This window comes from Gorilla gorilla, chromosome 16 (assembly GCF_029281585.2).
Source record: "Gorilla gorilla gorilla isolate KB3781 chromosome 16, NHGRI_mGorGor1-v2.1_pri, whole genome shotgun sequence".
In the NCBI taxonomy this organism is placed as follows: Eukaryota; Metazoa; Chordata; class Mammalia; order Primates; family Hominidae; genus Gorilla; species Gorilla gorilla.
The window spans coordinates 58186408-58212268 of NC_073240.2; the positions used below are offsets into that span (position 1 = coordinate 58186408).

At 42.0% G+C, this 25861-nt stretch overlaps 1 protein-coding gene across 5 annotated transcripts in view; it reads left to right on the forward strand.

The window, feature by feature from the left end:
• Positions 1–25861, forward strand: part of CGNL1 (cingulin like 1) — a 173147-nt gene that overhangs the window by 42180 nt on the left and 105106 nt on the right. For 3 of the 5 annotated variants that reach the window (XM_055364037.2, XM_031002321.3, XM_031002320.3), the window contains exons 2-4: positions 19439–21055; positions 21830–21924; positions 23814–23919. In XM_055364037.2, the coding sequence (XP_055220012.1) occupies positions 19454–21055; positions 21830–21924; positions 23814–23919 (1803 nt within the window). In that variant the 5' untranslated portion in view covers positions 19439–19453. Of the gene's footprint in view, positions 1–2638; positions 2755–19438; positions 21056–21829; positions 21925–23813; positions 23920–25861 lie in introns of those variants that run through there. The other 2 variants (XM_055364036.2, XM_055364034.2) reach the window with 2 other exon arrangements.

The window sequence follows — 25861 nt, forward strand, 5'->3', positions numbered from 1 at the left end:
GCTCTCTGCCTGCTCCTTCTTCCTTCTGTAAGATGGCAGTTTGCTGCTTTTTTAGCCCTCTAGTTCTACTCTTTGGCTTGTGGGAAACTGTCCACAGCTCATAAATTATCACCACATTTCTCATATTCACACCCTACCTTGTCTAGTCCCCTGAGCTTGGAGACTTACTGGGCTTCTCTTTATGTACCTGTGATGTGATGCTGTGTGTTCACTGGCCCAGGGAGATGTTTGCCCTGTTCTTCCTGGCAGAGGAAGAGCAGTGTTCTGAGACCTGACCAGCATGTGTGCCCGGTGACCTATTGAATGATGTGAGTTTCTCTGCGCTGGCCGTCCGACGTGCCAGAGCTGGCGGGTGAGTCGGGAGTTGGACATGCAGCCCTGGAGTGACCACACTGACTGCATCAGTGGGTTTCACTGCCTGGTGCCTTTTCTTTTCTTTTCTTTTCTTTTTTTGAGACAGAGTCTTGCTCTGTCGCTCAGGCTGGTGTGCAGTGGCGCAATCTCGGCTTACTGCAACCTCCGCCTCCCGGATTCAAGCAATTCTCCTGCCTCAGCCTCCTGAGTAACTGGGATTACAGGCATGCGCCACCACGCCCGGCTAATTTTTGTATTTTTAGTAGAGACGGGGCTTTACCATGTTGGTCAGGCTGGTCTCAAATTCCTGACCTTGTGATCCACCCGCCTCGGCCTCCCAAAGTGCTGACAGTAAGGCGTGAGCCACCGTGCCTGGCCTCCCTTTTCTTGACATTGCTTTAAAAAAAAACCCTCTAATTTTAGAATAGCTTTAGACTGATAAGGAAATTGCAAAGATCATACAGAAACTACACCCAATTTCCCTTATTATCAATATCATGCAATTGGTTTACCATAATTAATGAAACATTTTTGATAAATTATTATTAGCTAGAGTCCACACTTTATCCCGATTTTCTTAGTTTTATTTAATGTCCTTTTTCTGTTGCCTGATCCCATCCAGGATACTACATTTAGTTGTCACGTCTTGGCTGTGATGCTTTGAGATATTCCTTGTTTTTGATGACCTTGACAGTTTTGAAGGGTATCGGTTGGGTATTTGCTAGGATTGGAATTTGTCTGATATTTTTCTCATGATTAGACTGGGATTAGGAAGTCCCATTATGGGGCTTCTATGTGGGAGGAAGACCACAGAGATAAAGCACCCTTCTCATCAAAGGACATATCAACATGATTTATCACTACTGATATTGATCTTGATAAAGCACGTGCTTGGCTCAATCAGTGTCTGCCAGGTTTCTCCACTGTGAAGTTGTTCTTTTCCCCCTCTTTCTATACTCTAGCTTCTGGCAGGAAGTCACTATGTGCAGCCCACACATAAGAAGTGAGGAGTTATGTTCCCTGTCCTCTGGGGCAGGTTATCTAAATAAATTATTTGGAATTCTGCATGGGTGAGTTGTCTGCTCTTCCCCATTTATGTATTTATTTAGTCATAAATGTGGATTCATGGATATTTATTTTATACTTTGAGTTATCCAACACTATTTTTTGGGCCATTGGGAGATCTTTTAGTTGGCTCCTGTGTCTCTTTGATATACCTTAATCATTGTGGGTAATTTTGGTTCCTTTTTTAAGCACTTGTTTAATTTCTGGCACTGTAGGATACTCCAGGTTCATCTTGTATATTTCCTGCCCTAGTCTTAGAAGAATAAGCCATTTATTCAAAGAACCCTGCTTCCTTTTATTGGAGAACTTGTTGGTATTAGAGACCAAGATCTGGGTGCTGGGTACTCATTGATACTGGAGTACTGTTGCTTCTCGGTGCTCTCAGCTGAAAGAGCAAGAAAACATAGATGTGTACACTAGCCTGTATATATAGACATGTTTATAAATATTCCTATATGTAACCATCTACATATCAGGTGAAACATGAGTTCATACTGATGTCTCCACTTTCTTCAATTACCACATAGGTCCTTCTAACCTTCTCCCCTTGCATGTCTATAACTTCTTACTCCAGCAGTAAGCAGACTCCCACCACCTGGCATCTGTTTAGTTAATTGTTCAATTCCAGTATACACATATAGTGGTTTTGGAATCGTTAATGCATTCCTCTATGGGAAACAACTTTATCAATTATAGTAAAATACTTATGTACAGTAACTTTGCCTTTGGTCTTACAGATTCCACTCATTTCTGGAGTTATTTAGGTCAGCATGTTTTTCTATCACCCCCTTCTGTGAAGTTGTTTCATATAATTTTTAATGCAGTTAGATTCTTTTTAGTCTGATGACTCTTGAAAAGAGATAAATGAGCAGGAAGATAAAGACTCAGCCATTAGGGAACTAAGTTAGAAAAAGCTTGTGAACAATTCGTTTTCTACCTACTGAATGTTTGGTGGCTCCATGCTGCTGGATGATGATATTGTACTATTTTCCCATCCCCTTGCTTTTATTCCCATCCATTTGCTATGGGCTGAATGTGTCCTCACAAAATTCATATTAGAGGTTAAAATCCTAACTCCCAAGGTTACGGTATTTGAAGATGGGATCTTTGGGAGGTAATTAGGGTTAGATTAGGTCATGAGGATGGGGCCCTTAAAATGAGATTATTGGCTTTATAAGAAGAGGAAGAGTGAGAGAGATTATCTGTGTGCTCTTACCAAGGAAAGGCCATGTGAGAACATAGCAAGAAGACAGCTGCCTGCAAGCCAGGAAGAGAGCCCTCACCAGGAACTGAATTGGCTGGCACCTTGGTCTTGGACTTCTTACCTCAAGAACTGTGAGAAATATATTTCTGTTGTTTAAGCCACTCAGTCTGTGGTATTTTGTCATAGGAGCCCAAGCTGACTAATACACCATTATACATAGAAAAAGTATAGACATCCCTGTGCTGTGGAGAGGCTCTTAAACCAAATTTCCTAATTCGTTTTCTACCTTTAAACACCGAAAGGACCCCTCTTTCCTCCTGGCTTAGGAGATCCTGGGCTTAGGAGATCTGTTCAGGTAATGTTCTTGGTGGTGCATTTAGATGCAAGAGCTCCAGGTTAAGGGTCTGATAAGACACTTTTGGCTAAAACAAGCGTTAGGATTGGGAGAATGTTTCTCAGTGGAAACAGTATAATCACCTAACTGAAGGAAAAAATGGCCCCTTTCCCCAAATATTCTGAGCCTGCTTTAGAGCAGGAGAGCCCACTTTTACAGCAGGAAACACCCTGAGAAGGAAGTAGAGAATGGTGATGTCAGTGGCCCCGGATCTGGGTCCCGTCCCTGCTCTTCAGTATGCAGAGCTGTCAGGCGTCGTGTGCTCCTGTGTAGAGTGTCAGGCATCGTGTGCTCCTGTGTGGACAGGGACAGCAGCAGGGTCCTGCCTGAGATCATGAATATGGATGTGAGTGATTGTTCCCAGGCCTAAGTGAAAGGCTTTCTGGAGGCAGATTTTTCTCTGGGATGCTGACTGTGAGTTTTTAATGTCTCCCCTTTCGTTATTCAGTGTTCTTGGCTTCTTTAGATTGATCATCATGTCTTCTGCCTACAAATATCTGCTCATATTTTACAAGCAGAGAAGTGACTGGAGCTGTAACCAGCCTAGGTGACCAAATGAAGTCCATGTGGGGCCCTGTCATTTAGATGGGTGATTAAAACAAAAACAAAAACCAAAAACCCGTAAACCCTGCCAGAGGGTAATTTTTCATGGTCTCCCTTTTATGTTTCTTCCTTTTTCCTCTTCAGTTTTTTTCTCCTTTCCTTGCAGTTATTTTTTTTTTCTTTTATTGCCTGTTTCATTTCACAACCTGGCACTGTTCTGGTAGAAATGTCTGCTTCCTGCCACCCTCAGGAAGTCAGAGAACAGGGTAAATTTGTCCAGGGCTTCACCCCATGATTTCTAATGGTGTGACTCAAGACTCCCATGGGAGAGATCTACCCAGGAAAATAAATTGTGTGTTGGTTTTTAATACAAGAACCTTCATAAACTGAGCTCCTAGGAGAAAACGAAGACATTTAAATACTCTTCTCTTTTTGCAGTTTGCTCTGTGGTCATCAGTTAACCCCCAAATGGAAGTGCATCTGTTAATGTTCAACACTGGGTTAATGTCTGGAGGATGGTTTTGGACAGCATAGTTCAAAGCAGGTTAATGTTTAATGTAAAAGTACTTAGATGAGTACTTGGTACATAGTAAGAGTGTTTAAGAGTTAATTATATTATTATTATTATTGCAAACTAAAAATTGCTCCCAGGTTGCATGTTGTGAGACAGTGAGGCGAAGGTGAGGCACCTAGTGTCAGTATTGGCTTTACGTGGAAGAAAATAAACTGGAATTGCTATTGTTGCATTACTGGTGTAAGAAAAGTGGTGATGGACATGGAAATAGATCCCAGAGCAGAGGTTTGGGCCTGAAAATTTGGAACTAGGAAGTTTGAAAGTGACTCATCTAAGGGAAGGCAGGGGTGTGTTAGATGGTCCCCAAAAGACTTTTTGCCTTGAGAATGTGATTTTATATAAGTTCCCCTCCACCTGGAGTAGTTTGGGGGTAGAAGGTAGGCATGAATGGCTATGGGGGTTCTGTAGAGGAGAGGGAAAAGAAGTGACTCTTTTTATCTGGTTTGGATTCTCTTATCAATGTTTTTGTCGGCATTCCCAGGATAAGGAGGTATTTCCATATGCTTCTGCAACTGGTTTTTGTTAAACACAGACCATACCTCTTCAGCTGATCTTGTCACACCCTTAGGGGCTCAGCTGAACTCAGACAACAGGCAACAGCCAGAGGAAGGAAAAAAGTAATAGTCCGTAAAATTAGGTAATGGTCCTGCTCAGAAATATTTGAGCATAACTACCAGGTTATATCTTTTTATTTGTACCTCCAACCCCCATGGCTGTAAACACATCCCTGGAGAGAAGAAATAAATGTAGCAGATTTCAAACTGGGCTGAAGGGGAAGAGTGTGGGATGGGCATCTGTTTTATGAGACAGCCTTTTTTTTTACATTAATTTCTGCATGATTAACATCCCTTGAAAGAGTTATTTTTCCTCCATTCTTTTGTTAGCCCATTCTGGTCCAGCTTCCATGCCTTCCACTCTGACATCAAAGTTCTTGCTAAGGTCATGTTCCATCTGCATCCCGTCTTGTGCAATGATGCTCCAGTCTTTGCCTGCTTAATGGTAGCCTTTGGCTTACCTGACCCCTCCTTCCTTCTTGCATCCCCAGCTTCTCTGGGCTTCTGGGATGCCAGGCTCTCCAGATTTCCTCCCATCCCCCTGGTTGCTCCTTCTCAGTTGTCTGTGTCTGCTTCTCCTCTTTTCCCTGTCTTCCTAGTGTTGGCCTGCTAGAGCATAGATCCTCATTCTGAATGTGGGAAAAGCAGGTGATGATTCAGTGGATCTGGGGTGGAGTCCACGATTCTGCATCTCTCATGTGCTGCCAGGCGATGCTGTTGCTGCGGGGCTGCAGAGCCACCGCAGCTCGGCTCTGGAGCTCCATCCTCGCTTCTCCATCTATGTGACTTCCTAGGTGAGCTCCTCCAGTCCCTGGCTTTAAGTAACACCTCGAATCTTATTGGTGACTTCTTGCCCCACTTGGGTCAAAACCCAGAGTTATATTCAGGCCCACGACACCCTGTGGGTTTGGCTCCTGCCCACTCCTCTGCCCTTAGCTGTTCTGCCCTCCGCATCTCCCACTGGGCTCTGGCCAAGTCTGCCTTCCCACTGATTCTTCGATTTGCCTAGCACATTTCTCCTTCCTGAGCTCTGAACTTGTTCTCTCTACCTGGCACTCACACGGCTTAGATCTCATCTTCTCTTTCAAAGCAAATATTCCCTTCCCAGCGAGGGCCTCCTTAACTGTCTATCTAGAATGGACCTTCACTACCACCACCATCACCTCGCTGTCACCTACCCCAGTTCATTTTCTTACCATGCTATGTGAGTTTCTTATTCATCCTCACTCTCCCTACCAGAGTGTGGGCTCTGTGGGAAAAAGGACCTTGTCTCCCCATTTAACTGCTGTAGAAGAGTGACTAGCATAGTAATAGGATCTTGGTAAGAACTTGTTAGTAATTACGTAAAGCATTAGTATCAGCATGTTCCAGATGAGCTGATGACCACAGATACTACCACGCCATTCCAGTGTCTGTGTTTTTAATGGTTTGGGTGTCGGGTTATATTATTGTAAGTATCATGAGCTAGTGGAAAGAACCAAGGTGGACAGAACACATAAACGATGCCCTTACACCCCATGAAGACCCAACAGTTTTATGGCAAACTAGAGAAATGAAGGTTTCATAGTTGTTTGAATAAAAAAAGGTGGTAGAAAATTGAGGCATCTCATTGTACAAGGTAGGTAACATCTGTGCAATGAAATCATGACTTGCACTATTGAAGTCCCTGTTCACACCATATAAGGTGATACAGTTTCAGCAAAATGATCATCCTACATATTAATGTTGTGAATTGGAATTATATTGGCTTTGTAATTGCATTTGTATTTAACGTGCAGATGTTTTGGTATTGATGGTAATATAAGAACTATAATCATTTTATATTTGTACATTTTATGAGAAACATTAAATGAACACTAAGAATCGTTGAGAATTTTTTTTCTTTAGAGGCATCTTTACATTATACAAGCTTGTGAAAGACTAAAATAGGAACTAAGCAAGATTGAAGGTGTGGCTGAGGACAGGGAAAGGAAAAAGTTTTAAATTCCAAAACTGCTGGTAGGAAGCTATTTTTAACAAAATAAGAATAATAGGCTGGGCGTGGTGGCTCGTGCTTATAGTCCCACCTACTTGGGAGCCTGAGGCAGGAGGATCCCTTGAGCCCAGGAGTTGGAGTTTGCAGTGAGCTATGATCTCACCACTGCATTCCCACCTGGGTGATGGAGCAATACCCTGTCTCAAAAAAATAAAAAATAAAAAGACGCTGAGTGGGCTATGAAGTTTTAGCATGCTTTCAAGAGAGTGAAATTTTAAAATATCTACATTCAGGCCAGGTGCAGTGGCTCACGCCTTGTAATCTCAGCACTTTGGGAGGCCAAGGTGGGTGGATCACTTGAGGTCAGGAGTTTGAGATCAGCCTGGCCAACATGGTGAAACCATCTCTACCAAAAATACAAAAATTAGCCAGGCATGGTGGCATGTGCCTGTAGTCCCAGCTACTTGGGAGGCTGAGGTGGGAGAATCGCTTGAACCTGGGAGATAGAGATTGCAATGAGCTGAAGCTGTGCCACTGCACTCTAGCCTGGGTGACAGAGCAAGAGTCTGTCTCAAAAAAAAAAAAAAAATCCGCATTCATATGAATACACAAGTTGTACTGACAAACCCTAAAAGGCTAAAATATATAATCCTTTTTTTGTTTATATAATTAAAACTTCAATTTTGGATTACCGGTCTAATTTCTGGTTATTGAAAAATGTAAATTGTGAAACTTCCTTGCTGGAGACATCTATATATTATAAAATATTTAAATATAAAAATAATGGAGTAATGGAGTAGATGGCCTTTACTCACCAATTCTAGGGCCTGGCTTAGGAAGGTATGTAGGCAGGGACCACCCCCCCTCCAATTCTAACTTGTGCCCCAGGCCCTCCTCCTTTCCTCTGGCTCCTGGAGATCAGAGAGGAAGGGATTCTGCACTTAAGAAATGGGGCTAAGAAGAAGAAGACACATTCTTTTTTTTTTGAGACAGGGTCTTGCTCTGTCACCCAGACTGGAGTGCAGTGGCATGATCTCGGCTCACTGCAACCTCTGCCTCCCAGGTTCAAGGGATTCTCCTGCCTCAGCCTCCTGAGTAGCTGGGATTACAGGTGCACACTGCTATGCCTGGCTAATTTTTATATTTTTAGTAGAGACAAGGTTTCACCATGTTGAACAGGCTGGTCTTGAACTCCTGACCTCAAGTGATCCACCTGCCTAGGCCTCCCAAAGCGCTGGGATTACAGGCATGAGCCACCACACCAGGCCACATTTTTTTTTTTTTTTTTTTTAAAGACAGGTTCTCTCTCTGTTGCCCAGGCTGGAGTATAGTAGTGCAATCATGGCTCACTGCAGCCTCAACCTCCCAGGCTCAAGTGATCCTCCTACCTCAGCTTCCTGAATAGCTGAGACTACAGGCACGTGTCTCCATGCTTGGCTATTTTTTTTTTTTTTGTAGAGACAAGGTTTTGCCATGTTGCCCAGGCTGGTCTTGAACTCCTGGGGTAAAGTGATCCGCCTGCCTCAGCCTCCCAAAGTGTTGGGATTACAGGGATGAGATACAGCTACTGGCCAGGAGACACATTCATGCTTTGAAAGGAGACATGAATGGTCCTTCTCCCTCACACATTTCCTTTGAGTGTATGTGTTTGTTTCTACCCAGTTCATTTCCACATATAATTTGAGGCTAACAGACCCATCTATATAGATCTGTGATGCCAGGGAGCCTGGGGCAGAAGATGAAGGCTGGAATGGGGTGAGGGTGCTTTAGGAAGGAGAGAGGGAGCTAAGGGCCACAGCACTGCTTGCAATGTCTAAACGAATGGCCGTTCTGCAAGTACCTGAGGGGCTGGTGAGAGCAAGGCACAGCGTGTTTGGGGTGACTTTAGGATTTGGGTTTGGGTAGTCCCCCTTCCCCTGCTGCCCATCTGAGAGAATTCTGGGGAGGAAGGTCTTACTGGGGCATGAGGTCCCTGGTGTCATCAACTTTGCAGGTAGCAGCTGTCTTGAACAACAACAGAGAACCTGAATTTATACATGTAGCAAGCTGCTAGGTTTCTAAAAATATTTCAGAAGGTTTATTTTGATTTTATTTTTAAACATTTTGGGTGCCTACACAGTGTTATCTTCCATGTTTTTAATAGCCACACTATACAATACAGAGTAGGTTTCTGTGGACAAATACAGGTGCCTATCATTTATAGCACAGTCTCTCTGGGACCCGTGCAAACAACTGACTCATGCGTTTATGAGACTGTGTTTGTTTGTGAGTCGATGACGCCCAGGGAGCTGGGAAGGCTGCATGGCATGGACGCTTCCCCAGTGGCTCTGGATTTTGCAGTCATTTGGCTAAATTTGCTCATGATGCACATTCCCTCACCCCTTTCCCTGATGAGGACAAAGATGGCTAATTTTCCCTGATTGGATCTGTTGTTTTGAGTGACCGAGAAGAAAGAGATACTTTGCTGAAAGCACAACATATTCCGAGGGAGAATACTGAGCTTTGGAATTCACTTTGCAGACATCTGCGAGGATGTTCCGGGAACCAGGCTTGTTATAGCTGGCATTGCTGGAATTCCACACGCCCCATGCCTCCCTTAAGAGATACTTGATAACCCCAGGGCCTAATTTCTACTTTTGGAACATACATACCTTGTGAAGTGGAGGCTGGAGGTGGGAAGGAAAGCCCCCTTGAGGCTGTGGATCTGGTTCTCATGTTTTAAACAGTTTTAAATATTCGGCTGGAGATGCCTGAAGGATGGGTATTTGTTATGGAAAACCTTGACTTTTTTTTTTTCTTTTACATTGTTCACATTTTAAAACGAAGTTCAGAGAGCTGTGTACATTGAGCATGCTTTATTAGTTCATTCATTTATGTGTGAAACACTGTTCTGGATGTCAGAAATGTGGCAAGGAGGAAGGCCTGGCCAAGGAGTGACACTTCCACTGAGCTCTGACAGATGAGAGCTTGTCTTGCTGGCACACCAGTGCCGCGGGACATGGTGACATGCTGTGGTCCACAGCCCTCCAATGACCATGTCAGCATAATTAAATACAAACTGTGGGAGGCAGAAAAGTGAAAATGTGGTCTCTGCTCAAGAAAGAGTGCAGGTCTTAGAGACAAAGTCTGGGTCTAAATCTTGGTGCTGCCCCTGGCCCAGGTGTAAGGCCTCAGAGGAAATTACCTGCCAGAGTTTACACATCTCTAAAGTGGAGAGAACAGGTGCTGTGAGGATCTCATCAAACAAGATGATACAAAGAAATCACCGGGGCTGGCCTCGTGGAGGAATGATGTGTGTGTCTGACTCAGAATCAGTAGAAAAAGCTTAAAATGTGGTTGCTGGGACAAAACTAATCTACCAGAGAAGCCGTGGCTGGAGAGCCTGTGTTAAGCTGTGTGGTGCTGGTCTGTGCTGGAATGCCAGGGAAGAGGCAGGAGCTGCCTCCAGTAGGTGAGCCTCGAAGAAAGAACAGGATTTTCATAGGTGAAGGGAGACAGATTTTTACTGGAGGAAAAAAAAATGTCTAAAGTAAAGGTCATAAAAACAGACTGTGGGCCGGGCGTAGTGGCTCATGCCTGTATTCCCAGCACTTTTGGAGGCCGAGGTGGGCGGATCATGAGGTCAGGAGATCGAGACCATCCTGGCCAACATGGTGAAACCCTGTCTGTACTAAAAATACAAAAATTAGCTGGGCGTGGCGACATGTGCCTGTAATCCCAGCTACTCCGGAGGCTGAGGCAGGAGAATTGCTTGAACCCAGGAGGCAGAGGTTGCAGTGAGCCGAGATTGCACCACTGCACTTCAGCCTGGTGACAGAACTAGGCTCCATCTCAAAACAACAACAATAATAAAAAAAAAAGTGCAGCTGCACAGTTTAAGAACAGAAGCTTCTTTTGTTGGGTACTTGCAAAAATATTCCCTTCCTCTTGGTAGCGTGGTCTGATGGTATTAATGCCAACAGTGTGAACCTGAGCGTAAGGTATGCCCTGAGTTTGAGTAGCTTTTCAGTGCTGAGTTGACTACACAATTACCAGTGACAACACTGAGAAATCTAAGAAGACTCCACTTGACTTGGGGGGTGGGTAATTTATTTCTTGGACATTTTGGCTTCGGTGTAGGTTTAGGTAAGTATCATATGTCAGGGATGGCAAGTGCGTTTTATTTTGTGTCTGCGCTAACCAACCAATTGGTAGTGACTGCAGGGGTGCAGTGATGAGGAGGATTCTGAAGCCAGATTTGTGCTTAGAGAGAAAACGATAATAACCCTTTATTGATATAATTTGGACTTAGGCTTCATAGAGGAAACTGTAGCACAAATGGTGTGGATCTGTTATCTCTGGTTGAGAGGTTTTCTATGTACATGACAGTATGAAGATGTTCATTTATTCACCCAACAAATATTTATTAAATCTCCGCTATGGACATAGCATTGTACTTTAGATTCTCAGCCCTCTGGCTTCTTCATTAGTTAATAAATTATTTCAGGATATTGGTGGTTAATGCTGCTTGGTTAATTAGTGGGGGTTTTTAGTCTTTTTCTCATAAGTGTTTCAAAACCTTTTTATGAACAAAGCCAGCTTTCTTGTGCCCATAAATGCTACATTGAAATCTTTCTCAGGTCCCTCTTATTTTTTGAGACAGGGTCTCTCAGTCTGTCACCCAGGCTGGCATGCTGTGGCATGATCATAGCTCCCTGCAGCCTTGACCTCTCTGGGCTCAGCTGATCCTCCTATCTCAGCCTCATGAGTAGCTGGGACTACAGGTGCGCACCACCACACTCAGCTAATTTTTGTATTTTTCATAGAGATGGGGTCTCCCTGTGTTGCCCAGGCTGGTCTAAGAGTCGTGGGCTCAAGTGACCCACCTGCCTCAGCCTCCCAAAGTGCTGGGGTGACTGGCGTGAGCCACTGCCCGGCTGATCTTCGTCATTTCATTTAGCATACAATATGTGATTTTCCTAATTACTTTATGAAGTCATCACTGACAGTCTGACTTTAGAGACAGGAAAACAGAGAAATTAAAGAACTTGTCCAGAGCCAATATTGGACTTGAGCCACATGTCAGAAATATTTCCTGCTTCTGCATCTCGGAGTCAGGTGCCATTACTTGTCTTCAGAACTGTAAACTTTTGTAGCTTAGCTCTGCCCTGGTAGGAGAAACTTTCAGAAATCATTTTAAGCCTCAAGAGGTGAAAAGGATGAATGACTTATCTAACACTTTTTTTGGGACATGAATTCTGTATCTTTTTCAGTAACCATGAAGAATATAAAATACGAACCACTGAATTTATTAAAGTAATACAAATTTAAAAATAAAAGTTAAATTGATAACATATGGACACTGTAAATTAAGTGGTGATATATGTGCTAATCAGTTAAGAGAAGTGGGCAAGGGAAGTGGGACCCATCCACAGGGAAATGAGGCGGGTAGACTTCCAGGGGGAAGTGGGGGCTTCCTGGGGGAGAGCCACTTGGTGCCCATGCTCTCAGGGCCAGGCCATGTGGATCAGATGAGTTGAGTCCCAGTGACTCCACATTTTCTTTTTTGAGATGGAGTCTCACTCTGTTGCCCAGACTGGAGTGCAGTGGTGCAATCTCGGCTCACTGCAACCTCCACCCCCAGGGTTCAAGTGATTCTCCCTGCCTCAGCCTCCCAAGTAGCTGGGATTATAGGTGCCCGCCACCATGGCCGGCTAATGTTTTATATTTTTAGTAAAGATGGGATTTTGCTATGTTGGTCAGGCTGGTATCGAATTCCTGACCTCAGGTGATCAACCTGCCTCAGCCTCCCAAAGTGCTGGGATTACAGGCGTGAGCCAGTGCGCCTGGCCAACTCCAGATTTTCAAACTCCTGGTTGATTCTCCTAGGTCTCCAACCCTAGTAAAAGGAGCCTTTTTACAGGCTTTTCTTTTTTGCCATCTTCCTTTTTGTACAAGGTGGGTTTAGGGGGAAGCTGTAGCACTCAATGTTAAAAGTTTATTTTATCCCCCCAAATAGAAAAGTTTTAGTTGTCAGGTTCATTTGAAGACATTCAAACCATCCTGAACTGTGTGAAACAGAGAGCAACTCTGCTTTCATTTCCAAACCTCAAGTTTATTTTTGAAATTGTTTTCCCAGGGAGTTCTGAAGGGTTGACTGTATACAAAGACACTTCCTTTAAAATCTGAAGAGTTTGGTCAGTTTCCTACATTTGCACTATAAAACACGTAGAGAGAAAACATAAAGCTCAGTTTAGGTAAGGCTGCCTCTTTCTGTCATGTTAGGGAATACATTGAAACTAATATGTGTTTTGCTAATCTTGGCTTTCCACACCCTGATCTTTCAATTTCATCTGGTTGAGGTTCTAGTGTGAATATCCCCATACAAAATTCTGTCTTCCCACTAGTTCCACAGACACATCCTTTAGGAGTAGATGTGTTAACCACTGTTTAGCAAGCTTGTCCAACCTGCGGCCCGTGGGCTGCCTGTGGCCCAGGATGGCTTTGAATGCGCCCAAAGCAAATTCGTAAACATTCTTAAAACAATTTGAGTTTTTTTTGTAATTTTTTTTTTAAACCTCATCAGCTATCATTAGTGTTAGTGCATTTTATGTGTGGCCCAAGACAATTGGTCTTCTTCCAATGTGGCCCAGGGAAGCCAAAAGATTGGCCACCCTGGGTTTAGAGGGTTTAGCTCGTGTTTATCATCAGACTGGCAGTATCTTCTCTCTAAATGAGGCAGTCACAGGATCCCACTCAGGGGAAATTACTTTTTGGTTGGTGGATGAATTCTTATTTCCTAAAATTAAACTCAAGACTGCACTGAGACTCATCACCTCTCTACCCACTGTATTAGATGCTCTTTTAAGTGATTTGTGTGGTAAAATAGAATTACTTGTTCAAAGCAAACATACCTAGAGTCTCTGCCCCATGCTAGGTACTATGCCGATTGCTTGAGCCAGCCTGGCTTGACTGATGGGGACTCTTGTCCTTGGAGGCAAGGGCCAGCCACAGCATAAAGGTGAAGGTTTCAGATTGCCTGGTTGCATTTCCTCAGTAGCTACAGGGCCCCTGGAATGGCTGGTGAATATGCATGCAGGTCCTGGAGGTGCCACTGAGAATTAGAGTTGTGGGGCGGGGATGTGTGGACCAGCATTACGTGACTAATCTCCATGCTCAGCTGATAACATGTGATGGCCCAGAGAGAGGAAATGTTTCTTTCTGGCATATGTTCATAGTTCTTCCAAGAGCTAAGCCCTTTGTTCTTACAAACACACTCACTGATCTCGCTAACTAAAGCAATTATCATCATTTAGCAGTCTTTTCATAAAGTATTATTTCCACTCCAAAACACCACTTTTATTTGCCAAGTGCCACAATGTTGCATCCTGGCAATTGATCAGCGTTTACTGCCAAATTATGTAAGCCTTTGGTTAGGCTTAGTCCCCGACGGCGCAAGCGTGTCTGTGGTGTGCATTAGGATTGTAAACGTGGCCCAGTGCCTGAAAGTGGAGAACAGCTGTCCCTAAATTCATTAATTAATTCAGTGTTTACACTTTGATTGGGAAGGAAATCCACATTTGCTTAAGACACCAGTGCCCAGCTGAGAAATGTTGTTCCATGAAAATATTGGATTGAGGTTTGTTGTCAAGGAAATGTAAATTGTGGATGTTTCATGAAATTTAAATATGTGGATTAATTTACCAACAGGGAGTTAAGATTGTAATAAGCCAAGGTGGCTTTATTCAAAGATTGAAATGTAATTAGTGTTGACTGTAGTAGGAATAGCTATTCAAATGGACCATAAATCCTGCACAAGAATTTTACTAATAAAAGAGGAAATATTTTCATTGAAAAGTCAGTGTCAGCATAAGAACTGATTTTTCTTACAACACTTATTGGTGAGTAGAATAACCCCATTTAGTAAATACCACACACAAAAAATTTCTTCTGTTCAAAAAGATTATTAGAAACTTTAACAAATATGAAGACTTTTAGAGATGCAGAATAAAATATGTCAATGCTGCTCAGAAAAAAGGGGTTAAGACACACCTGGTTATTTTGGTGTCAGCCCTCACACATCACTTCATTAGTCTAAGGCAAGCTCGCTGTACTTGTCCTTAGTATTGAGTTGTTTTATGATATTAGTAGCCTTGTCAAACCAGATAAGTTTAGAAGTTCTTCTCCTTTTCAAAATTCCACTCAAATGATAGTAAGGGGAGAAAAAATGTTTAAACCTGCAAGAGGCAAAAAATGGCAGTGGAGGCTTTGGTGGCAACTCCTGCAACGATGCAGGGGTGATCCCCGGGCTGGCTGAGGGTTAGACCCCTCCACCCAAAGTGCCCACATTGCTGAAATGAGGTGCTTTGCCTGCAGAACCACAGAGAGGCTCAGAAGTGGGAAGGCATTGTTACCATAGTAGGCCAGAGAGATGGGCCAAATATAGGGAGTTATTAAAACCAGCATAATTAGACCCTACACCCTGTCCCTGTCTCCCTTCCCCACCCCAGCAGCAGCCTGGAGGTCTGTTCTCTGGAGAAATGGAACTGGAATGGTGTTGGGGTGTTGGTGGGGGTGACTAAAAAGAGAAACTGATGACAGCTGGGAGCTTGGTCACTCTTCCGCTCTGTCCATGATGGCAGCAGCCAGGCGTGTGCAGCCCCAGCAATGAAGTGGAAGACTTTCCTTGAGAAATTGAACAACTCCAGAAAAAAATGCCCCCAGATAACTGAAATGTATGGGTTCTTCAGTGGAATACTTTTTTCTTTCACATTAATTGACACTCACCAACTAATAGTCTTTTCCACACTTGCAGAGCCGCCAATCTGCTTTGGTCCTTCATTCTTAAATAGGATCAGGCAGTCAGGGTTCATCAGGTGTATTACCAAAGCCTTCAATATGAAAAGTAGGGGCCAAAACAGGAAAAGAACAACCGTGCAGAAGATGGTGTTGTTGCAGAAAGCAGAGAAAACGTGTTTTTAGAAAAAAGTTGCAGTTTTCCTTGCAGAGAGAAGTTATTTCATATCCAAAATAATAATAACATTTATGAAAGAGGAGCAATTAGAGAACAAGAAAGAGCTATTGAGTATTACAAATTAAATACTGGAATTTAAAAAATGTTGAAGTTGTATCTCTGAAAAGTAGAACAAAAAAGATGGAGGTAAAAAGCAGGAGAGAAAAGAAATATGAAAAATTAAAATGTGATCTAAAAAATTCAACATTGCTATTATAGTAGATGCAGAAACCAAGAACAAAATAAAATAGTAATCTGAACATTATCACAGAAAGAATGCAAAAATATTTTATAGAACTAAAGACATGAATTTCCAAATTGAAAGAATATATATATTATGTGCTCATGTTTTATAAAAGAGTCCACTTTCCCCAATTTTATAAAACCCACACCTGGGTATGCCATTATGAAATTTCAGAACACCAGTGATAAAAGGTCCTAAAAGCTTTAAGGGGAACGTAAACAGGTCACACACAAAGGAAAGGGTACAATGAGAGCTTCAGAATTCTTAAAAACATCCTTGGAAGCTAGAAGATAATGAAGTTTGCAAAGCTTTAAAAAATACGATGGAAATTATTTCTGACCTGGCTTCTATGTCCAGCTAGACCACCAATCAAAAGTAAGCATAGAATAAAGACGTTTTTCAAAATACAAGGAGTCAAATTTTTTTTCCATTGGACTTTTTCTTAGAAAACTACTGGAAGTGTCTTCTATCAGACCAATTGGGTAAACTAACAAAGAGGAAGACATGAAACCCAGAAAATAATATAACACAAAAGGAAGAGAGCAATGAGACCCTAATATAGGGTAGGAGGAGGGAAGACTGTAAAAAAGAGGTCACCAAATTACCTGATATTTTGATCATTTGGAAATTAATACTGATAAGCATCTAACAGATGTAATGTAGTTGAGGGAAAGATTTAAGGATAGGTATATAGAAAAGACAAGTAAAACAGTAATCGATCATTAACGCTAGAAAAGTAAAAATTTTATAAGAAAAGTTCTGTAAGACCATAGTATATAATTTTTTAGTGAATATTTATATTGTCATAATAATGTAAATAGTTGACTCTTGATTTTATTATTGGTAGGTTAGCCAAATGAGAGACTTGTATGTATGGTGTGGTATCCACCCTATGTAGAACCAATAAGTTAAGGAATCACAGTCAGGAATATTGTTTAGCAAAAGGGAGGTAAGTATTAGAAGAAATAGCTGAAATTTGCAGGTGTTTTTTTTTTTTTTCCCTCATGTGCAGTGTGTTCAGGATCAGGGAAGGGAAGCTGAAGAATGTAGGTTTTCACTTATTTTACTTTGATTAAAAAATAAATTATTTAAAAATAATAGTATAACTGAAAATGAAAGTTGACAATGAAATATTTGGAATTGGTGAGATAATGATAAATATTACAGATGAATGTACCTCTCTGAGTTGTTCCTATCTTTAAAGTGGTAAATGATAGTATCTAAAATGTTTGAGATTTAAAAGAATTATCACCAAGCAAAACTGACAACACTATGCTACTAGTAGGAAACTGAATATATTCAGAAAGCCCCAAGACAGAACAGAGAGACAAAACAAGTAAAGATGTGCTAGAGCCAAACAACATAATTATTAAGGTTGTACAGATGGATAGATTTTGAATGTTATCCCTTAAAATGGAGACTACACCTAGTATCCGTGAAGCATTGACAAACATTATCCGTATATTTGCTCACAGAGGGAAGCTCAATATATTTAAAAAGGAAGAAATGGTAGAGACTTCATTTTCTGACCACAATACAGGTAGAGATTAGCAACATTTACAAATAAAGACCCTCCAAACAAAAACAGCACAGCAACAAAATACTACATATGCAACAACTTTCTCAGAATCAAATCTTGGGTCAAAGCAGAAATCAAAACCCCAAACAGAAACTATCTAGAAAATAGTAATAGAAACATTACTGTGGTGGAAACTGTTTGCTGCCTTTCTAAAGTCCATTCTCCTCTCTTTTTACTAACAGAACATTGATTTTGTTGCATGTTGATGACCAGCTTAAGTACCCTATTTTCCAATCTCCCTTGCGGCTGGGGGTGGCCATATGATTAAGTTCTCACTAATAAGATATATGGGATTATTGTTAGGTGGGGATTCCAGGAAAGCTATTTAAAAAGAAGGTTGAGTCACTTGGCCTAAGCTTTTGGGCTATGTGATGCTGGATCAGCTATCTTGTAATCGTAATCATAAGCTATCTTTAATCATATGTTAAAGACAGATGAGTGGAAAGATAGAAGGGGTGCTCCTTATCCCAGGGTCTCTTTCAGTCCTAGACTTCCTATCTCTGGGGAAAAGTTCCTGTCTTAAGCTGCTATGTGGGGAGTCTATTAGTAGGAACTGACATAATTTTTAAGTGACATAGTTACAAACCACAATTTATGTGATTAAAGAATGAAAATAAACAAGTAAAGCATCCAAGTCAAGGAGTTAGAAATAGAACAACAAAATAAAACAAAGGAAAGTGGAAGGAAATAATAAAAATCAAACTAGAACTCAGTAAAGTTGAAAATTAAAAAAATGCTTGATAAATCCAGGAGCTAGTTCTTTAGGGAAACAATTTAAAAAAATACATACACATATATATTCTACCAGTGTAATCAAGAAATAGAAGAAAACACAACATTAGATAATAAATGATTTATCCTACCAAAATTCTGCAAATAAATTTGAAAATTGGATGGAATAGATGATTTTCTTGGAAAATGTGCTAGTAGATTGACTCTAGAATAGAAGGAAAACTCAAAAAGTCTCTCAAAAGTGGGAAAAAAAAAAAGACAACTGTTATTTGTGACCAGTTGCTACTGTTCTTCCTGGAGTCCCTTTGCCATTGCTGTTTTGCGAAGTGTTAGAAGTGAATTTCTGGTGAGGAACCTCGGAGTGTGAGGCAGGGTGAGCATCCTGCTTGGTGAGCTCTCTGCAGTCATCTGACAAGGTTGGCCACACACCAGAAAGGCGACGGCAACTATTCTTGGCATCAGGACCCATCACAAAATACAGAGCCCTGAGTGTTCTTCATTTTTTAAATAACATTTTCCAGATCAATATGCTATTGAACTTTTTTGCTAAGAAGAAAAGATTGAAAATGATTTATAATCATTTAATTTCACTGTCAGTCTCACAAACAACTGATTCCTTATGGTAAAAGTGTTGGAAACATTATATTCAAATAGTAGTGTTAAAGATTTTGCAGCAAGATTGTGGGTAAAAAAGGCTGAAAGTGTTTTGAGGGGAAAATGAACTGCAGAGTAACAAAGAAAAATGGTGAGCGTCAGAATTCCTTAGCTCTTAATTATTTTCATGGAAAAGTACCTAGTTCTCAAATGCTGGTAACTGGAACATCCTATTGGTTAAAAATAAACAGCATAAAGTTTCAGGAAACCAACTAAACAAAAAAAAAAAAAAAAAAAAAAGCAACCAGAACAGCCCAAAACAGAATAACAAAGTCAGAATAATGAAGCTATGCCAAAAGTGTCAGGTCATTACATGGGTTGTCTGCCCTCAGGCCAGGGTTCAAACCCAGTGTTGACAAACTCAGTGGCCACGTGAGCTGAAGGGCATCCAGAAAGTCCTGCTGGGTCACCAGAGGGCTGCCCTTCAGCACTTGGTTCTGAGGTGTCTTTGCTGTTTAAAATGTCTTGTTTTCTTTGAACTTTGAAGTTTCCCCTTCCTAATTATTTCAGTCTTCATTTAAACAGATGTAATTCTAACCTAATGTCCTCTTTTTACCCCATCTCTCCCTGGTAGCTGGAACAGTGAACCATGGAGCTGTATTTCGGTGAATATCAACATGTGCAGCAGGAATATGGGGTCCATCTGAGACTCGCAAGTGATGATACCCAAAAATCAAGGAGTTCCCAGAACTCCAAGGCAGGCTCCTACGGTGTCAGTATTCGGGTCCAGGGAATTGATGGTCACCCCTATATTGTCCTGAATAACACAGAACGGTGCCTAGCAGGCACATCGTTTTCTGAAAATGGGCCACCCTTTCCACCTCCAGTGATAAATAACCTGCCTCTACATTCCAGCAATGGTTCTGTGCCAAAGGAGAACAGTGAAGAACTGCAGCTTCCAGAAAACCCATACGCCCAGCCTAGCCCAATAAGAAACCTGAAACAGCCCCTGCTCCATGAGGGCAAGAATGGAGTTCTAGATCGCAAAGACGGGTCTGTGAAGCCATCTCACCTGCTGAACTTTCAGAGGCATCCAGAGCTTTTGCAACCCTATGACCCTGAAAAGAATGAGTTGAACTTACAAAATCACCAGCCTTCTGAGAATAATTGGCTAAAAAAGTTGACAGAAGAAGGCATCAACAATAAGAAGCCTTGGACTTGCTTTCCCAAACCTAGCAATTCCCAGCCTACCAGTCCGTCCTTGGAAGACCCGGCCAAATCTGGTGTGACAGCTATTCGTTTATGCAGCTCCGTGGTCATAGAGGACCCCAAAAAGCAGACCTCAGTGTGTGTAAACGTTCAGAGCTGCACCAAGGAGAGGGTGGGAGAGGAGGCCCTTTCCACTAGCGGGAGGCCCCTGACTGCCCACAGCCCACATGCCCACCCTGAAACCAAGAAAACCAGGCCAGATGTTCTTCCCTTCCGGCGACAGGATTCAGCGGGACCCGTCCTGGATGGAGCTCGGTCCCGGAGGTCCTCCTCGTCATCCACAACTCCCACGTCAGCCAACTCTTTGTACAGGTTTTTACTGGATGATCAGGAATGTGCCATCCATGCCGACAACGTCAATCGTCATGAAAACAGAAGGTATATTCCCTTCCTGCCAGGAACTGGACGGGATATTGATACAGGATCAATTCCTGGTGTGGATCAGTTAATTGAAAAATTTGATCAAAAACCTGGGCTTCAGAGAAGAGGAAGGTCTGGGAAGCGAAACAGAATTAATCCAGATGACAGGAAAAGATCCAGAAGCGTGGATAGCGCCTTTCCTTTTGGCCTCCAAGGGAACTCGGAGTACCTGATTGAATTCAGTAGGAACTTGGGCAAGTCAAGCGAACACCTCCTCCGGCCTTCCCAGGTGTGCCCGCAGCGGCCACTGTCTCAGGAGCGCCGTGGGAAACATAGCGTGGGCCGCACCTTTGCAAAGCTGCAGGGAGCAGCGCACGGGGCTTCATGTGCCCATTCCAGTCCTCCCCAGTCGAACATAGATGGGAAAGTTCTGGAAACCAGAGGTAGTCAGGAAAGTACAGTGATCCGTGCGCCCTCCCTTGGTGCACAGAGTAAAAAGGAGGAGGAGGTGAAAACAGCCACCGCTACGCTGATGTTACAGAACCGGGCAGCAGCAACTTCGCCTGATTCTGGTGCCAAGAAAATTTCCGTGAAGACATTTCCTTCGGCCTCAAATACTCAGGTAACACTAGTGCGATTCCTGTTTGTTTTTTTTTTTTTCTCTTCCTTCTAAATAATCTAATGATGTACTCATGCTGCAGGAGGCCATAGGAATTACACATCCTCAATCTTGTATCAGGAATCACACAGCTGATCTGTTTCAGGATCCAATTGTGTCCTACTGATGATGTCCTACTGCCAATTGTATAGTTTTCTGGGTTCTTTGAAGTTCAGCTGGATTCCCATTGTGATCTCTCTGTAAAGTAACTTGGCAGACGCTACAGAGAGGCCCAATTGTTTTGTTTGTGTATGCATGAGATCTGAAAGTATGCAGAATTTGTTTCTACACAGAGGCTGAATAGTTAGGTTTGTGTAGATATATTAATTTTCCTCATAAAACTGAGTGACTGGGTTAATTTCTAGCCTGAAAAATTAGGTTAATTTTCATTTAGGTTAATTGTCAAGTGAGAATCTAAGTGGCACATTTAGTGTTTTGATAGTAACAATAAAAAAAATGATATTGATAAAATGGTAAAAAAAAAAAGTAGCTAAGTGCTAGGCACTATTTGTTATATATTACAGGATTGCACCAACCCTGTGCAGGTAGTACCTGTTAACCTCAATTTACAGGTGAGAAAATTGAGGCGAGGAGAAGTTAAGTAACTTCCCCAAGATTATGAAGCTGGTAAATGTTGTAACTGGCTCTAAGAAGGATGCTCACTGGAGGAATTGTTTGGTATTTGGAAGCCTCTGGGAACTTCATCCTCATGGTCTAACAACAGGCCTTATGTTCCAGGCCACACCGGATCTCTTAAAGGGCCAGCAAGAGCTCACTCAGCAAACCAATGAGGAGACAGCTAAGCAGATTCTCTACAATTACCTCAAAGAAGGGTTAGTGATTTTTCCTCTGAAAGAGCAAAGTATTGTTGTTTCTGGTGGGACTCTTAATTTCCTTTTCCGAGGCCTTAAGGGTTACCTTCCTTTCTTGCCCTGTGCCAGCCGTTGGAGGGTTAAAACTCAATGGCTGGGGTTTTCCTGACGGCATTTGTCTTGTGTGGTATGGGGTGGGGGCTTTGGGAGGGGTGTGTAGGAAAGGACACCATACTTTAAAAATTAAAATGAATACATTTTTAAAGTGACCCTTTACTATTTCAAAAGCAAATTCAAAGATAGGAAGAGTGTCTACTCTTCAGGTTTGAATGGAGTCCGCCGTCACCTTGAATTCTTCCATGCAATGTGGTAGTCCTTTAGAAGTTACAAATAAAAACACCTCCCCTCCCCAGAGTTAACATTGGCCAAGAACCCCTGCTTCCATTATTTTGAAAGCATGTGTGAGTCATTTAAAAGCAGTGCTTTCCATGCTTATCTTGGTGGTTGAGGTGGAATAATCAGGGTTTCAGCCCTTACTTAGATACTAACTGTGCTGGAACTTGAGCAAGGAATTTGAAGTTTCTGTTTCAATTCTCTCAACAGATATGATTAAGAGGAAGGATAAAGAAAAAAGCTTTACAGCCTACATGACTGAAAACCAGCCAGTTGGCAAATCCTCATTGGTATCAAAATACTGTATATTTTTGTATTGTGCCTTACAATTATTTGTCAGTTTTAGAGCCAACAACATAGTAAGGCTCAAAATATAAAACAGGGGATCTTTTGAAAGGGGGGAAAAAAAAGTAACCCGAAAGATTAATCTAGCTAAGAACTGGTTATTAGTATCTCCCTGTGGAAGACTTTACCATGTTAAGATTAAGGTAGAAGAAATCTTGACTTTTAAAATTCATTATTTTTTTTTTATTTTTTGAGACAGAGTCTCACTCTGTCATCCAGGCTGGAATGCGGTGGCATGATCTTGGCTCACTGCAACCCCCACCTCCCAGGTTCAAGAGATTCTCCTGCCTCAGCCACCTGAGTAGCTGGGATTATAGGTGTGCGCCACCATGTCTGGCTAATTTTTGTATTTTTAGTAGAGACACAGTTTCATCATATTGGCAAGGATGATCTCAAACTCCTGACCTCAAGTGATCCACCAGCATCTGCCTCCCAAAGTGCTGAGATGACAGACATGAGCCACCACACCTGGCCAAAATTCATTACATTCTTTTATGTATGTATTTTTTGGCACATGATTTATTGAGACATTGGTAAGACAGACTTTAGTGGGAGGTGCCTGTTGAAGGAAGTTTATTTTAAATCTTTTTCTTCTAATTGCTGAGGGTGTGGTAGAAGTTAATGAAACTTAGTATCCCAGTGTTACCTGTGAAAGCCCAGACAAAGGGCTGCCATGTTGATAATCTTGGCTTAGGTGTTTTATTTTTTTAAACATAGGTTAAACAAAGATCATTGTAGATCATTCTTAGTGTAAGATTCAGATGTACAGCATGTTTGTGTGTGTGAGAGAGATATACACATATCTCCTTCAAAGAAAAGGAGAATTCTTTTTGGAATGGACATGAGCATTTGAATCAAACAACAAATTACTAAATGTTCACTGGATGTCTTCTCCAAGCTTACTGAGGATGTGTTTACGTCCCTCTCACATATTTGCAAGTGGGAACCCTGTCCCAAATTGAGTGGTAACACATCATTTATTTGAAAAAAAAAAAAAAAAAAAGACACCATCCATCCTACTCTCACACTGATTTTGTCTGAGGCTTTAATTAATTCACAGCTCCTGCAAATTATCTCCTTAAAGGACCTGTTGGGTGTGTGTCATGACATATAAATTGTTCTGAGACCAGTGGTTGTGCCCCTCATTGTTTTCTCTGCTGTCCCTTTTTCAGAAGCACTGATAATGACGATGCTACTAAAAGGAAAGTCAACTTGGTCTTTGAGAAAATCCAGACCTTAAAGTCTCGAGCAGCTGGGAGCGCCCAAGGAAATAACCAAGTAAATGGAAGTTTTGTATTTTGTAGAGTGCATTTAGCATGGAATGTGGTAAACAACTTGCTGTTTCTTCAGTTTGTATGTTTGTTTATAGCAGTAAGTGGGAAGTTGCCTGAGTAGTGAGGAGTACTCTTCGTGTTTTACATGTTGCAGCAACATTTTATTGAGACAGAGTCTCTGTCACCCTGGCTGGAGTGCAGTGGTATGATCTTGGCTCACTGCAACCTCTGCCTCCTGAGCTCAAGCCATCCTCCTACCTCAGCCTCCCAAGCAGCTGGAACTACAGGCATGTGCCACCACACCCGGCTAATTTTTGTGTTTTTAGTAGGGTGATGGTTTCACCATGTTGCTCAGGCTGATCTCGAACTTCTGGGCTCAAGCAATCCACTCATGTTGGCCTCCCAAAGTGCTAGGATTACAGGCGTAAGCCACCATGCTTGGCCTTTCCCAGCCTTTTTTCCAGAAAAGTTTAAAGATATTTTATTTAAAAATACATAGACTATAACAGGATGATACAAACAGATGGTGAGATTTAGAAGAGGAAAATAAGAATAGGAAGACTAGCATTGTCATAGGCAAACATGGAAGGTAAGTGTGAACAGGCTTGGACCCAAGCTCTGGAGCTTCAGGTGTGAAAGAGAATGGGACTAGAGACTGGTGACACTGATCAGCTGTGGTGCAGGGGACAGGAAAGAGCCCAGTGGTGCCAAGTTAGTTTTTAAATAACTGCCTGTCTGATTGATTGTGCTGAATTTGAGTGGGGACATAGAGATTTTTTTGGTTAAGGAAGGAGCCCTCTCACATTTGATAAACAACTACTCTATGTCAGACACACCTGGTGCCCTGGAAGGAAGCCACTCGTAAGAGAGTACGGCTAAACACTTGTTCCTCAATCTTCCACCGCCTCGTGTGGAACTCATTTCTTGCTTGTCCATCTTCTTTTCCCCTCCCAGGGGAATTCTGCATGGGAAGGAAAGAGGAAGATACCTGGAGGCAGGTAATAGGAAACTTGTCTGTAGCTTCTTTCTAACTTGGGAAGCGTGCATACAGGGGATAATTTTAGGCATCAACCTACCATCTTTACTACTTGTTATTCCCCCAGCACTCAGCTAACCCATGACTGCTGCTGTGGCCTCAAATAGAACAATGCCGTACACACACATACGCAATTCCCACTGGGGAATCTTTACACCATAGTCCTTGCATATACATAGCCTTGAGGAGCTCTACATAGTTCTTAAAGTCAGTCCAGTATTTTTTTGCTAAAACTCTGAAGTCCAAATTATCAACACGATTTTTGTTTTTTTGTATACCTGCGTACAGGCTATGCAGGGAGTGCGGGTTGGAATCTCACCGGCTGTTATAGAGCAATATAAAGGGTCTTGAACACAGGGGCTTTGGGTATAACTTAGCAAACAGATAGGTCTTCAACAAATATCCTTTTTATATTGTTTTATTGGGGTATAACTTATATAAAGTAAATTACACAAATTGTATCTGTACAGTTCATTGAATTTTTAACATAGCTTTGCATCCATGCAAATATCATCCAGATCAAGATGCAGAACACTCCCATCACCCAGGTTTCCTGGGTTTCTTTCCTCATCAGTTACACCCCATTCTTCTGGAGGTAATCATGTCCTGACTTCTATCACCTAGAGTCGTTTTGCCTTTCTTGACTTTTATATAAATTCTCACGATATGTATTATTGTGTGTGTAGCTGCATTTCCTCAACATTATATCATCAAGATTCATTAGTGTTGCATGTACTCGTAGTTTTTTTTGTATCGAAATGTAATTTTCCATTGTATCTTTGTAACATAGTGTGTATTCTTGGTGTACATTTCTGGTTTGGGGCTATTAGGAATAAAGCTACTGTGAACATTATTGTACTTGTTTGGGGAGGGGAGTAAACACATTCACTCATTTCTCTTGAGAATATAC